The sequence below is a fragment of the Elephantulus edwardii genome, unplaced genomic scaffold, assembly GCF_000299155.1.
Source record: "Elephantulus edwardii isolate Elephantulus edwardi_28Jun2011 unplaced genomic scaffold, EleEdw1.0 scaffold00192, whole genome shotgun sequence".
Lineage (NCBI taxonomy): Eukaryota > Metazoa > Chordata > Mammalia > Macroscelidea > Macroscelididae > Elephantulus > Elephantulus edwardii.
This window is the reverse complement of record NW_006399942.1, coordinates 447,373-461,610: the sequence shown is the minus strand read 5'-3', so window position 1 is coordinate 461,610 and position 14,238 is coordinate 447,373. Positions and strand designations below refer to the sequence as shown.

The 14,238-nt window shown below is 36.3% G+C and overlaps 1 protein-coding gene across 1 annotated transcript in view; it reads left to right on the top strand.

The window, feature by feature from the left end:
- Nucleotides 1-11,307, top strand: part of LOC102849817 (transmembrane protease serine 11B-like protein-like) — a 39,239-nt gene extending 27,932 nt beyond the window's left edge. Inside the window, exons 5-10 of the mRNA XM_006896831.1 lie at nt 3,549-3,709; nt 4,477-4,515; nt 5,850-6,024; nt 9,049-9,308; nt 10,216-10,358; nt 11,146-11,307. Of these exons, the coding sequence (XP_006896893.1) occupies nt 3,549-3,709; nt 4,477-4,515; nt 5,850-6,024; nt 9,049-9,308; nt 10,216-10,358; nt 11,146-11,307 (940 nt within the window). The remainder of the gene's footprint in view (nt 1-3,548; nt 3,710-4,476; nt 4,516-5,849; nt 6,025-9,048; nt 9,309-10,215; nt 10,359-11,145) is intronic.
- Nucleotides 11,308-14,238: the final 2,931 nt, after the last annotated feature.

Below are 14,238 nucleotides of genomic sequence, written 5' to 3'. Positions count from 1 at the left end.
TTTCGATACAGTGACTCAGTATATTCTTTCCATCTTCTTTTAATGCTTCCTGGATCATTTAACATTTTGCCGAAAGCATCCTTGATTATAGAAACTCAAGGTTTGAATTTGTTCTTCGGTTCCTTGAGTTTAAGAAATGCTGAGATTGCTGAGATTAAAACTGAGATTGTACACAGCTTTAGTTTGCTTGGCTCCACAGTCAACACTCTTGGCACCAGTAGTCAGGAAATTGAAAGGCGCATTGCCATGGGAAAGTCTGCTGTTAGTGACCTCTCCAAAGTACTGAAGAGCAATGGTGTCTCCCTGGATACTAAGGTGCTTTTGATACAAGCCATGGTCTTTGCAATCACTTGTTATGCATCAGAGAGTTGGACAATGACAAGGGAGGATAGAAGAAGAATTTATGCCTTTGAGCTGTGGTGCTGGAGAAGAGTATTGAGAATACCATGGACTGCTAGGAAAACAAACAGATGTGTCCTGGAAAGGGTTAAACCGGGTGGATCCTTGGAGGCAAGGATTCTGAGGTGCCGTCTAACATACTTTGGACATGTTGTGAGGAGAGACCGGTCCTTGGAGAAGGACATCATGTTTGGGGGGGTGGAGAGACAGCGCAGGAGGTGAAGGCTCTCTATGAGGTGGATTGATTCAGTGACTGGGATAATCATGATGGGAGTGTCAGAGACAGTGCGATTGGCACAGGAAAGAGCAGAGTTTAGGGCTGTTGTACATAGGGTCGCCATGAGTCTCAAGCGACTCGACGGCACATAACAACAACAATAGCACTAACACAATACACAAACAAAATCCTGCTGAAGATATCCAAGAATGACTGGAATAGTTAATTGACAGAGAACTACCAGAAATACGAGCTGAGTTTAGAAGAGACTGTGCCTGAGAGACATCATAAGTCAATGTGAGAAAGTTCTTACTTGAAAGGAAAGAGTAGCAGAAGGATGTATATCTGTGTTTTATTGACTATTCAATGGTGTTTGACTGTGTAGATGACAACAAATTGTGGCTAACACTGAGAATAATAGAAATCCAAGACTCTTGATTGTGCTCATGTGAAACCTATACTTAAACCAGGAAGCAGTTGTCAGAATAGTGCAAGGAAAGGCTGCCTGGTTCAAAATCAAGAAAGGAGTCCATCAGGGATGTGTCTTGTCCCCCTATATTGTCAATCTGTATGTGGAATAGATTATTCAGAAGGCTGTACTTTATGAGGAGGAATGTGACATCAATATTGGGGGAAAATTCATCAACAACCTGCAAATGGCACAACTTTTCTTGCCAAAACTGAAGAGGATCTGAAGTGTTTACTATGTGAAGTCAAGAACTGTCATCTTCAATATGGATTGAAGCTCAACATCAAGAAAACAACAATTATCACCACTGGGCCAATTGGCAGCACCATCATAGAAAAGATTGAGATTGTTAATAATTTCAGCTAGCTTGGGTCTACAATCAACTCTCTTTTCATCAACAGTGAGACAAAGTTCATTGTAGAAGTCTTCTGTCAGAGACCTATCCAAAATACTAAAGATCAATCATGTCAGTTTAAAAACTGAAGTGTTCCTGATTTAGGCTATGGTCTTCAGAATTACTTGCTGTGTATCAGAGAGCTGCACAGTGACTAAGGATGGCCAGAAAAGAATTGATGCCTTTGAGTTGTGGTTCTGGAGAAGAATATTGAACATACTATGGACTACCAGGACAACAACTAAATCTGTCTTGGAGAGAGTGAAACCAAGTTTCTCCTTAAGGGTAAAGATTTTAAGCTCCATTTCACATAATTTGGGCATGTTACCAGGAGGGTCTAGTCCATGGGAAAGGACATCATGCTTGGAAGGGTGGAAGGACAGCATAGGAGAGGAAGATCCCAGATGAGATAGTTTGATAGGCTAACTGAGATAATGGGTTTAGGTATATTGGAATCAGTGAGACTGGCTCAGGACAGAATAGGGTTCAGAACTATTGTATGTAGGATTGCTACATTATTGCACATTTTTATCCCCTTCTTCTCCGTTAGCCCACCTCATAATGCACCCCTTGTTCCAGATTATTCTCATAGATAAATTGTCTAATCATATATTTCTTTCAAACAGTTCTTCCCTCTTCTGTTCTAATGCAATAATTATCTCCTCTTTCCCATTCTCTCTTCAATTTTCCCCACCCCATATCTGTCCTATTTTATAACAACAGTGTTATGCGGTATGTATCCTTTTGTTTCTGAGATATTTCACTTAGCAAAATGTCCTCAAGGTTCCCCAATATTGTGTAATATTTTACTATTTCATTATTTTCCAATGCTGCTTAGCATTCCATGGTAGGGATGTACAATAGTTTTTATTTATGTTTCCCATTTGTTTATTGATGCACACTTGAGTTGCTTCCATCTCTTTGCTATTGTGAATGATGCTTCAATAAACATGGATGTGTATACATCTGTTTGAGTTGTGGCTCTAGTCTCTTGAGGATATAGTCCCAGTAGTGGAATTGTTGGGTCAAATGATATTTCTATTTCCAACTTTTTGAGAAAGTACCAAACCAATTTCCTTAGTAGTTGTACCATTTTACATTCCCACCAGCAGTGAATAATAGTTCCAATCTCTCCGCAACCTTGCCAGCATTTTATTTGCTGCCCTGTTGAAATTTGTTATTGTGGCTGGGATGATACAATATCTGCTAGTTGTTTTGATTTGCATCTCTCTGAAAGGGATTTTGGACATTTGTTCCTGTGTTTATTATCTGAGTATCTTTTTGGTGAAGTGTCTGTTCATATCTTATGCCCATTTTGTGATTGGACTATTTACCTTTTTCTTGTTGAAGTGCTAGAGTATCGTATAATTTTTAGATAAAAGTCCTTTATCAGATATGTCTTGGCCAAATATTTTTTCCCCAATCTATGTGTTTTCTTCTTACCATGTTCGAGAACTTTTTTAATATGCACAGGGATTTAATTCTTAGAAGGTCTCATTAATTTATTTTATTCTTTCCTGGTTGTAGACTTTTCATTATACTATGTATTAGGGCTTCTGAAGTTCTTTCTAGGTTTTCTCTAATGAAACTTATAATCTTTGATTTTACATCTAGGTCCATGATCCACCTTGAGCTGATTTTTGTATAAAGTGTGAGGTTTAGGTCTTGCTTAAGTTTTCTGCAGATTGTTTCTAAATTTTTCAGTACCATTTGTTAAAGAGATTACTCTTTCCCCACTTAACTGATTTCTGTTTTTTTGCCAAAGATCTGTTGACCGTGGATGGATAAGCTGATTTCTAGGTTCTCAATTCTATTCCATCGATCTATATGTCTGTTGCAGTACCATTACCATGCTTTCTTGACCACCAACAGCTATATATTAAGATTTACAATCAGGAAGTGTGATGCTTTTGTTCCTTTTTTTCTGTAGTGTTTTGCTTATACGGGTTCTCATTCCATTCCAGGTAAAACTGGAAATTGATTGCCTGTTCATGTCATGCAAAATGGAACTGGTAACTATATTGTCTTAAGAACATATTTAAACTTTGTTGTTTTGGCTTCTTTTCTAGTCCTGATAACAATAGTGTGACAGCTCGGATATGGCTAGTTTTTAAGGCTTCCGCATCAAAGAAGGAAAATACAAGAAGAAGAATTGAAAGTATCTTACAGCAGATGCTCAGGAATAATACAGGATCTGTTACTGCTGATCCTAATTCTCTCAAACTTGAAGGTAAAAGCTTATGCATTAGATGGGGATAGTAGTATTTTCATCTCTAACATATATGACAAACTCTAGGCATAAATCTAATCCTTAAAATATAATCTCTGCAAGTGTAATTAGAAAGAAAAAATTTTTAAAAAGACATACTTTTATAATTTAATTAATCATTATTTCCAAGCAACATGATTATTTGTATTCTTTGTTGTTTTGGTTTTTTTTAAAAAAACAACACATTCAAGTATCAATAATATTAGATTTTAGCTTTGGGGGGAAATCTACTTCTCATTCTAAAGATATGTTAAGACTTTAAAAGTTCTTCTAGGTAATAATGTGTCTTACTATGCTTTTTTATTAATCTGCTTCTTTAAAAAAACAGTATTTGGCCTGCTATTCTATGTCAGGCCACATTCTACCTTATATTTGCATGCTGATAGGATTCAATTTTGCTTGTGCAAATGCCCTCTTCTACTAAGGAAAGCCATTGATAGTTTTCTACTTTAGTGTAGAGTGTGAGTCTAATGAAATAAGTCTCTTATTATATATCAAATATAATTGATATTCAATTATCAAAATAGGATTTCCATATCTAATATGCACAGGCATTAGAAGAACAATCCCAATAAACCAACAAATGGCACTTTCTTCTTGGATTTTAATGATTTCTTCATATTTCTGCTGTGCTGGAGTTAATATTTTGCTTCACTGGCCTTAGGGGTAGTGGGCACATCTTATGTGTAAAATTTACTGTAGACTTTTTAAATTTTACTCTGTTTCAGAAATCAGTAAATCTGAAGCTGAAAAGATGATCAACAGCCGTAAGTGCAGATACTTTCTAATTCAAAATATAAGATGATTTAAAACACATGATAACTCCAGATTAGCTACTCTTGATTGGGAAAGTTCAAAATGCTTTATATATAATAATAAATTTTTTGTTACTGTTATATGCCCTCAAGTCAGAATTGACTCATAGTTGACCTTCTAGCAGGTTTTCAGAGACTATAAATCGCATGGTAGGAACTTGCCTATCCTTCTCTTACAGAGCAATTGGTAAATCAGAACTGCATGCCTTTGGAATTGAAGCATAATTCTCTGCTACTACGCCTCACTATCATCTTAGAGATGTTGTTGTTGTTGTTGTTATGTGCCATCAAGTTGCCTGCAACTCCTAGTAACCCTATGCACAACAGTCCTAAACCCTGCTCTATCCAGTGCCAATCTCACTGTCTCCAACATACCTACCCTCATTAACCCAGTCACTGAATCAACCTACCTCATAAAGGGTCTTCCTTTATTGCACGATCCCTCTACTTTTCCAAACATGATATCCTTCTCCAAGGACTGGTCCTTCCTTGCAACATGTCCAAAGTATGTCAGATGAAGCTTCAGAATCCTTGCCTCCCATGCAAAAGGATCTGAAGCACAAAAAAGAAAATAATTTGATGAAATCAATTTGGATTAGATGATGGGACCAGAACTGAAAGTCATAGAGTAAAACCTTATTTGGACTACTTTCTGTAGTTTAAGAACTTTCCAGGTACAAAGGTATCTTTTCAGTGTTGTTAGGTGCTGGCAAGTTGGTTCCCACTCAAAGTACAATGGACAGAAAAGTTGGCCAATCATGCACCATCCTCACAATCTCTGTAGTTTAAGCCCACCTCTTGCAGTCACTATGTCAATTCATATTATTGAAAATATGTGTCTCTTACACTAACCCTCAGCTTTTCCAAGCATAGTGTACTTTTTTAAGGTATGATACCTCCTGATGTTATGTTCAAAGTATGTAAGATAACATTTCATAATCTTTGCTTTTAAGGACAACTCTGGCTTCATTTATTCCAAAACAGATTCATTTGTTCTTTGGGCAGTCCATGGTCTATTAATATTCTTTGCCAAGACCACAATTTAAAGGCATAGATTCTTCTTTGATCTTCGTAATTCATTGTCCAAGGTTTCTTAAAGACACTGTATTGAGTACAGGTGGTACATGGCCTGCTATTGATTCCTATACAGATGATATTCTATATCTACCAGTGTAAAACATACTCAGATAAGGCTATAGAAGGACATCCTAGCTCACTTTCTACTTAGTAATCAAACACATGTTACCTTCTTACTTTCAATAGAACTAACCTGACCTTTTGCACAGGCTGTGGGAGGCGAGCCAGAATGTCAGCTACATATGATAGAGTCAAGGGAGGCTCCACAGCCCAGGAAGGAGAATGGCCCTGGCAAGCAAGTCTCAAGAAGAATGGCAGGCACTACTGTGGAGCATCTTTAATCAGTGACAGATATCTGGTAACCGCAGCTCACTGCTTTCAAAAGTAAGTTCATTTTCTCACCAAAGCTTAAGTGACCATAGACCCTGAGTTAATTCCAGTTTACATGATTCTCATCTCTCATCATTTGGCTCTTAAGCTCACAGTTGTTAGTACACAGTATCTTGTTTCATGCATCCTATCCTTCATATAAATTGTCTTATTTGATCTCTTCTGCTCATGTGTAAGACAAATATGACTCATAAATTTTTTTTCCTTGGTATACAATTCCTCCCCCACAAGCTCCCAACCACCATCCTGAGTATACTCCACTCTGCAACCTTCGTCCCGGACTCTTAGGATAATCATAATACCCTATAATATATTGCTTTTGAACTCTTTTCTCCCTCATCCGTTTCAATGCAGTATACATAATTTATCCAGTGTTTCTCATTCTTACCCCAACCATGATGTCAGTCCCATTCTATAACAGTGGCACTATACAGTGTTTGTCCCTTTATGACTGAGATATTTCACTCAGCATAATGTCCTCCGGGGTCACTCATTTTGAATAATATTGCATGATTTCCTTGTTTTTCAATGCAGCATAGTATTCCATTGTGTAACTATACTCAGCTTCTCTATCCATTCATTTGTTGATGGGCACTTAGGTTGTTTTCAACTCCTTGCTATAGTGAACAAAGCCATGATAAACATGGGTGTGCATATATCTGCTTGGATGACGGTTATGATCTCATTAGGGTATATTCCCAGTAGTGGAATTGCTGGGTCAAATGGTATCTCTATTTGCAACTTTTGAGAAAGCGTCAAACCGCTTTCCACAGTGGTTGCACCATTGTACACTTCTACCAACAGCGAATAAGGGTTTCAGTTTCTCCACAACCTCACCAGCATTTGTTGCTTGCTGTTCTGTCAAACTTTGCTAGTCTTACTGGAGTGAGATGATAGTGGTGTTGATTTGCATCACTCTTAGAGCTAGGGATTTTGAAAAATTTTTCTTCTACTTTTCAAAGAGAAGAGTGAACTGGGGGTATGGGGGTGGGCGGGGAGAAAAGTGCAACAATGAATGAATGGAAATCCAAAATCTCAGTAAATGTTCATTAAAATTAATTTAAAAAATGAACTTTTTACAGTATTCTTTTACCACATTATTACTTTGCAAAAAATTATATAAGGTATTGAGCAATATGGCATTATAGTAATAAGAAATTTCTTTTGATTTTCATGTTGATAGCTATTCATTTTCTCCAATAACTATTGTATTTGATTTTTAAAGTTAGAAATTGTAAAAAATAAACTGATTATAAAAAAAAAATCCTATCTGAAGTTAACTTTTTAAGCCAAACAACAGGCAAGGTTATAAAGTGAATTGTAATACCAGGAAGGAATGTAGTCACTCATCAGTATAAACTAGCATACAAAACCAGAAGGGCAACATGCCACCAGGGATAAAGCTCAAAAGAGTAGAAGGGACAGGAAAGAAAGAGGAATGGAAAGGAGGCCAGAGAGGGGTGGGAAGTACTGTTACAGTGAAGAGACTGCAACCAATGTTACAAAACAAAAGGTATAGAAACTGTTGGATGGAAAACTAATTTATTCTACTAATTTGACCAAAACTACAATAAAATAAGAAAAAGAATAGTATTGGCTGTGAATTTTTTTAAAATAAAATTTTATTTTAATTGTTATTTTAACAAACATTTATAGAGAAGTTAGATTTTCATTCATTGTTACACATTTTACACCCTCTCCCTTGCTTCCCACTCCTCCAGTTCACTTTTTAAAAAAAAAATATTCAATCATTGCTGCACAATAACCTACCTCCCCCCACCCCCAGTCCTTTCTTATTCTAGGCTGCTGTCATACATATAATGCCTAATCAAAGTCCTTGCGTTTACAAATTTAAATGCTACTGCTCTGTGGTCCAACTAATAGTTCTATGTAAAACTATTTAAATAGTTGCATAAATTTGCATTTAGGTTTTAAGCTTCTTAGTAAGTATGGTCTGTTTTCAATTACAGATTCTTGTATATTTTTAGGTAGAGCTCTGGTAGTGCAGTGACTAAAACTCCTGGTTAAGTGGTTCAAGCTCACTAACTGCTCCAAAGGGGAAAAAAATGAGGAAATTAGCTTCTAGCAAGATTTACAGCCTAAAAAGCCTCTGTGGAGCTGTTCTACCCTGCCCTGCACCTTGACTGTGAGTCAGAATTGACTCTGGTTGTGAGTTTGGTTTGGTTTATTGCCTGACGTAGTGGATGGTGTAGAGACTGAAATAAGATTTTTAAAAATTAAATTTAATGTTTAGAATATATCACTTCTCATGGATTATAGAGGGAACTCTGATGGCCTACTGGTTGAGCTATTGGCCTGTCAACTCAAAGGCAGGCAGTTTGAATCCACTAGCTATTTCAATCCAACAGTTGCTCTGTGAAAGAAAGATGAACAGTCTCCTCCTGTGTGATTTATAGCCTCTGAAAATTGGGTGGAGGATCAGGAACGAGTTAGTGTGACTTCATGGCATTGAACAGCAACAATATAGATTATAGAGGGAGCTGTAGTGGTACAGTCTGTTTTTGTTGTGGTGGTGCCAACAAGTCAAGTGTACAACTCACAGTGACGCTGTGAACAACCGATCTGAATCTAGTCCTATCCTGTGCCATCCTCGCAATCTCTGACACATACAAGCTCAATGCCCCAGTCACTGTGTCTATCCACCTGACTGAGGGTCTTCCTCTCCTCTTCTCCTTCATCTCCCCAAGCATAGTGTCCCTTTTCAAGAAATAATCTGTTCTAGCAACATGCCCAAAAAAGAAGCTTCATCATCCTTGTCTCCAAGGAGCACTCTGGCTGCATTTTCTCTAAGACATGTCTGTTTGTTGTTTTAGCAACCCATGGGATAGTCAGCATTCTCCCTCTCCCTTGATGGCAATGAGAGTAAGTGAAGGAATGGGTTATAGAGTGAATAATTTTTGATGCCATGAAATGAGAATAAAGATGCAGAGAATATTTCTATTGTTTTAAATAAAGACAAAACACATGTTTTTTATTCTTTTTTTTTTTCTCTTTAAGGACACTAAATCCAGCAAACTATACAGTCAGCTTTGGCACTAGAGTAAACCCTCCCTACATGCAACATTATGTTCAAAAAATAATTATTCATGAAGACTACGTCCGCAATGAACATCATGATGATGTTGCACTTATACAACTCACTGGAAAAGTTTTATTTAATAACAACGTACATAGAGTTTGTCTTCCTGAAGCCTCTCAAATTTTCCCAGCAGGTGAAGGTGTTGTTGTTACAGGATGGGGAGCACTTTCTTATGATGGTAAGTCTAGTTAAAAAAAAAAAAAGAAAATAATATATTATGAAAAGAATAAGAACACCAACCAAATAAGAGAAGTTAATAACAGAGGTGTGGAGTTAAAAACATTGTTTATCTCCAGATGGTCAGCAGGATTATAAGGTTATTTATCAGGAAATTGCATATATGGAATTATGATTTTGAAAATGACCTTGATCCAGAGCATTCCAAAGGGGCCCCGATAGCATAGTGGTTAAGTGAACAGTTACTAACTGAAAGATCAGTAGTTTGAAGCTACCAGTTAGCTCTGTGAGGAAAAGATACAGCAGTCTGCTTTCATAAAGATATACAGACTATGAACTTATGATACAGTTCTAGTCAGTCTTTCAGAGTCCCCATGAGTCGAAATCAACTTGATAGCAATAGTTTTGTCATCATGTTTGTTTAGAAAATTCCAGGGGAACTGGTTTGGTTTGGGAATTTCCCTAACCTAAAGGATCTAGTTCAAAAAGTTCTAGTCAAAACTAGAGCTTTTTCAACTAGGTCCTTCAGGTTAGGGAAATTCCATGTAAAAGATAGATAAGGGCATAGGAGAGATGCATGAGGAAGATATATCAAACTATACTTTTTAAAAATGTTTTTAATTTTTATTTATGTATTCATTTATTTTTTTTTGTGTGTGTGGAGTACCGTCAAATTGGATCTGACTGGTACAGGAGGAGATTGTCCCTCCTTCTCCAGCAGAGCATCTGGTGGAGTCGAACCACGTACCTCTGTCAAACTATTTTCTTTTTCTTTTTTTTTTTTAAATAAAAAATTGAATGAGCTTTTTTTTTAAAAAAAATTCCTAATAGGCAAGAGCCAATATATATCTTAGGCACAGAAAACAAAGCGCAGAGCAACTCCTTACTGACAATGCCTATTTCTTCAGGTGAATATCCAGTTTTACTCCAAAAGGCATCTGTGAAGATTATTGATACAAACATTTGTAATTCTAAAGAGGCTTATAATGGTTTGGTTAAAGACACAATGATATGTGCTGGGTACATGGCAGGAAATATTGATGCCTGCCAGGTAAGTTTCAATACTATTCATACTCATCACACGCTATATAAAATAATTGCTATTATTTTATGGAAGTCATTCATGTGAAGACAATTCTAAGCTTCAATTAATTTGTACCTCAACAAGCCTATCAAATTCCTGTCAGCTTTGCCACTGGCATAATTCTTTTCTGCACGCAGCATGTATTTATATGTTTTTAACTAACAATTTATGCTTATTATGAGCAAAGCACTTTAATCTACACCACAACCTTAGTGAGTATTACTATTATAATTTTATAGATGAAGAAACTGAAACAAGATATGTTAGCTACTTTGCACAAAGTCACAGTTTGTAAGTGGTAGAGAATCATACAATCCCAGGGAGTCTAGTATCACTTTTCCTAGTATTTACTATATTTCAATAGAAAATCAATCTCAGAAAAGCTTTTATTATTTCATTCTCAGTTCCTCTTAACTCCTCACATCCACTTAATTTCTCACCCACTCATGTCTTTTCTCAGATTTGATACCCTGTGTTCCATGTATACGCATATTGTATGTATCCCAAAAGTTTCCTAACACAACTCAACCTAGTTATTTATCATTCCATGACTTCAAACTTAAGACATATCCTAAAGAGCTTCCGTGAACATAGTTTGATCAGTAATATTTGATATTAAGGGCAAAACAAGAATTTATACCTTCTCATGACCATGAAGTCTCTAGGAAGCATCAATTATTAACTTCATATTTAGTACAAGTTAAATATCTGAAAGTATGCTCTCATAATAATAAATATTTTTTGTTTAATACAGGGTGACTCTGGAGGACCCCTAGTTCACCCCAATTCCCGAAATATTTGGTATCTGGTTGGAATAGTGAGCTGGGGAAATGAATGCGGTAAAATCAATAAGCCAGGAGTCTATATGCGAGTGACCTCCTACAGGAAATGGATTGCCTCTAAGATTGGTGTCTAAAGAAAAATATCTTGTAACAACTCTTATGGGTTCTTTTCACCTGCTGCTCCTAAGACTTATTGATGTGTATTTTTAAGTAGTGTGGAAAATTTCTATTTTGGAAAAAAAAATATATATCTATCTTTGAGGGAGTATTTATGAACTGTAATTTTAAGCAAATGCTATAGACTATATCAATGTTGTTTGTTTTCTGTCTTAATAACTCAGATTGTGGCTAACTTGCCATAGTACAAAACATTTGGTTATAGTCATTCAATCTTTCTAGACTTAAGGAAGTAAATATTTGTCCATAGCAAGTTAGCATATGTCACTCTGTGAGACTGGGATAAAATACTTAACGAAGACTGGGAAGAAACATGCTGCATTTGTCTTCAAGCTATTACTTTACTGAAGAGATGTGACCTAAACCAGGTCAGAATTTTCACAATGAATTATAATCCCTTATTGGTGCTGAGATCTTGGTCAACTCTTGCAATCATTGTGAAATAAATTTACCTCCTAAGCAAAAAAAAAAACCCTAACCACCCCAAAGTTGATTTTTTAAAAACCCCAGAACTAATCTAAAAAACAAAAACCTATTCTAGACTTAACAGAGACAATGTACAGTGATACTTCAGTGCTAATGTAGGTTACTGTGTAAATTCTTCATTTGTAACGTATATAAAAGCAAGTAGCTATGAAATAAAACAATACGTAATATATTTTAATTAAAATGAATTTAAAAGTGAACTACATTCTTCTTTCTTTTTTTTAACACTAATCAAGTCTTTTATCCTTTCCCACTCTCTTTTGTCTGTAAAAATAAGCATTTTTATTTCCATTTGGTCTTGTTGTTGTTAGATGCCATAGAGTTGTATATGACTCACAGTGACACTATAAACAACCAATCTGGATACTATCTTATCCTTTGCCATCCTCACAATCTCTTGACATGTTCAAGCCCATTGTTGCAGTCACAGTGTCAACCCACCTGATTGACAATCTTTCTCCCTCTCGCGATCCTTTCACCTTCCCAAGCATGATGTCTCTATCCAATAAATAACTTCTCCTAGCGACATGCCCATCATCCTTGCCTCCAAGGAGAAATCTAGCTGTACACTCTCCAAGACACGTGTGTTTGTTCTTCTGGTAGTCCATGGTATTTTCAGCATTCTTCTCCAACACTATGGTTCAAAGTCATCAGTTCTTCTGTCACCCTTAGTCATTATCCTTGATCTAGGGCTTGGAAAAAGGCTCCAAGGTGGTTAAAGAATATTTAAAAGGTCCAGGCTGATAATGAAATGTACAGGTAACCAGTTACAATAGGAGTAGAGAGGGTACTGAATACATGGGACACTGTCTACAACCTGAGTGCCTCGGAGTAATTCTAAATTCAAGATTAATGCTGTTGTTAAGTGCTATCAAGTAGAGTAAGTATAATTTATAGTTTCCCTATGAACAACTTAATTCTATTCTGTATCATCCTTACAGTATCTGACATACTCAACTTCATTGCAGCAGTCATCGTGTCAATCCACTTGTTGAAGGTCTTCCTCTTTTTCACCAGCCATCCACTTTTCCAAGCTTAATGTGTCTCTAAGGAATAGCCTCTTTTAGTAACATGCCCAAAGTACGTGATATGATGCTTTGCCATCTTTGTCTCCAAGAAGCACTCTGGCTTCACCTTCTCCAAGATATATTTGTGCTTTCAGCAGACCAGACCTTTTCTCAAATACCATGTTTCAAAAACATTAATTCTTCTTCTGTCATTTTTAGTCATTGTTCAGCTCTCAGATTAATAGAAATTGTTTCTAAACTGCTATGGCCTGAATCAGGCACACCTTAGTATTCAAAAAAGACATCATTGCACCTCAATAATTTGGAGAGTTCCCAGACTGTACATTTCTCAAATATAGCACATCTCCTGATTTTCTGTCTGCTGGTACCAAGTATGTACTGTATGCTGAGATTATTATTCAAGGAGCTGGACTTTATGAAGAAGAATGTGGTGTCAGAATTTGAGGAAGTCTCATCAATAACCATCGTTATACAGGTGTTATACTTGGCTTGCTGAAAAGTGAGAATGATTTAGAGTGCTTGGTACAGAAGACCAAACACTGTAGCCTTTGTAACAGATTGCATCTCAACATCAAGAGAACAAAAATTGTCCCTACTTGATAAATATACAATATCACAATAGATGTACAAACCATTTAAATTGTGAATGACTTAATCTTACTTGGATCACAATCAAGATGAACAGAATGTAGCAAAGACAAATAAGTCTAAGTGCTTATTCAACTCTTTGCTTTTTGTTTTTTAATTGATTTGCTAACAAAGATTTTATATGTATATATATATATATATATATACACACACACATATAGTGTTTCACACTATTTTTCATTCATATTATGTTTCATACAATCATTCTCATTCATTAAGTTTTATAAAATTAATCACCATTGAACTAATTGAACTATGCCCACCGTTACCCTTTTCAGGTCTCTACCAGATCTTTCTCATTTTCTTTATCTCCTGCCTCCAGACATTATTCTTTTTTTTTTTCTCATCTGCCTCATTCAGGTACCTTTCTTGCATCTGAATGCATGAAAGTGTTGCCTTGGAATAGTAATCCATATCTCTTCTGGTGATTCCTTGGACTTATACAAGGGGCAAATATCCCACACTGCAATTCCTTACTATAACACTGAACATCTACCATTCTTGAAGAGTCATATTGGATTATTAGAAATTGCTCATTGTTGCTCTTTTCAAGTATTTCATACTTGCCATACCTTAGATATACAAATGTCCCCTCTTCCCAAAGGCTAAGATTTGATGGCAAGGATTCTGGTCCTGCTTGAGAATAACACCTATCCAGGTGGTGTTGGATATGGCCAACCTGTGTAGTTTAATCAAACTTCTTCATAAATTTAATCTCCCCATCTA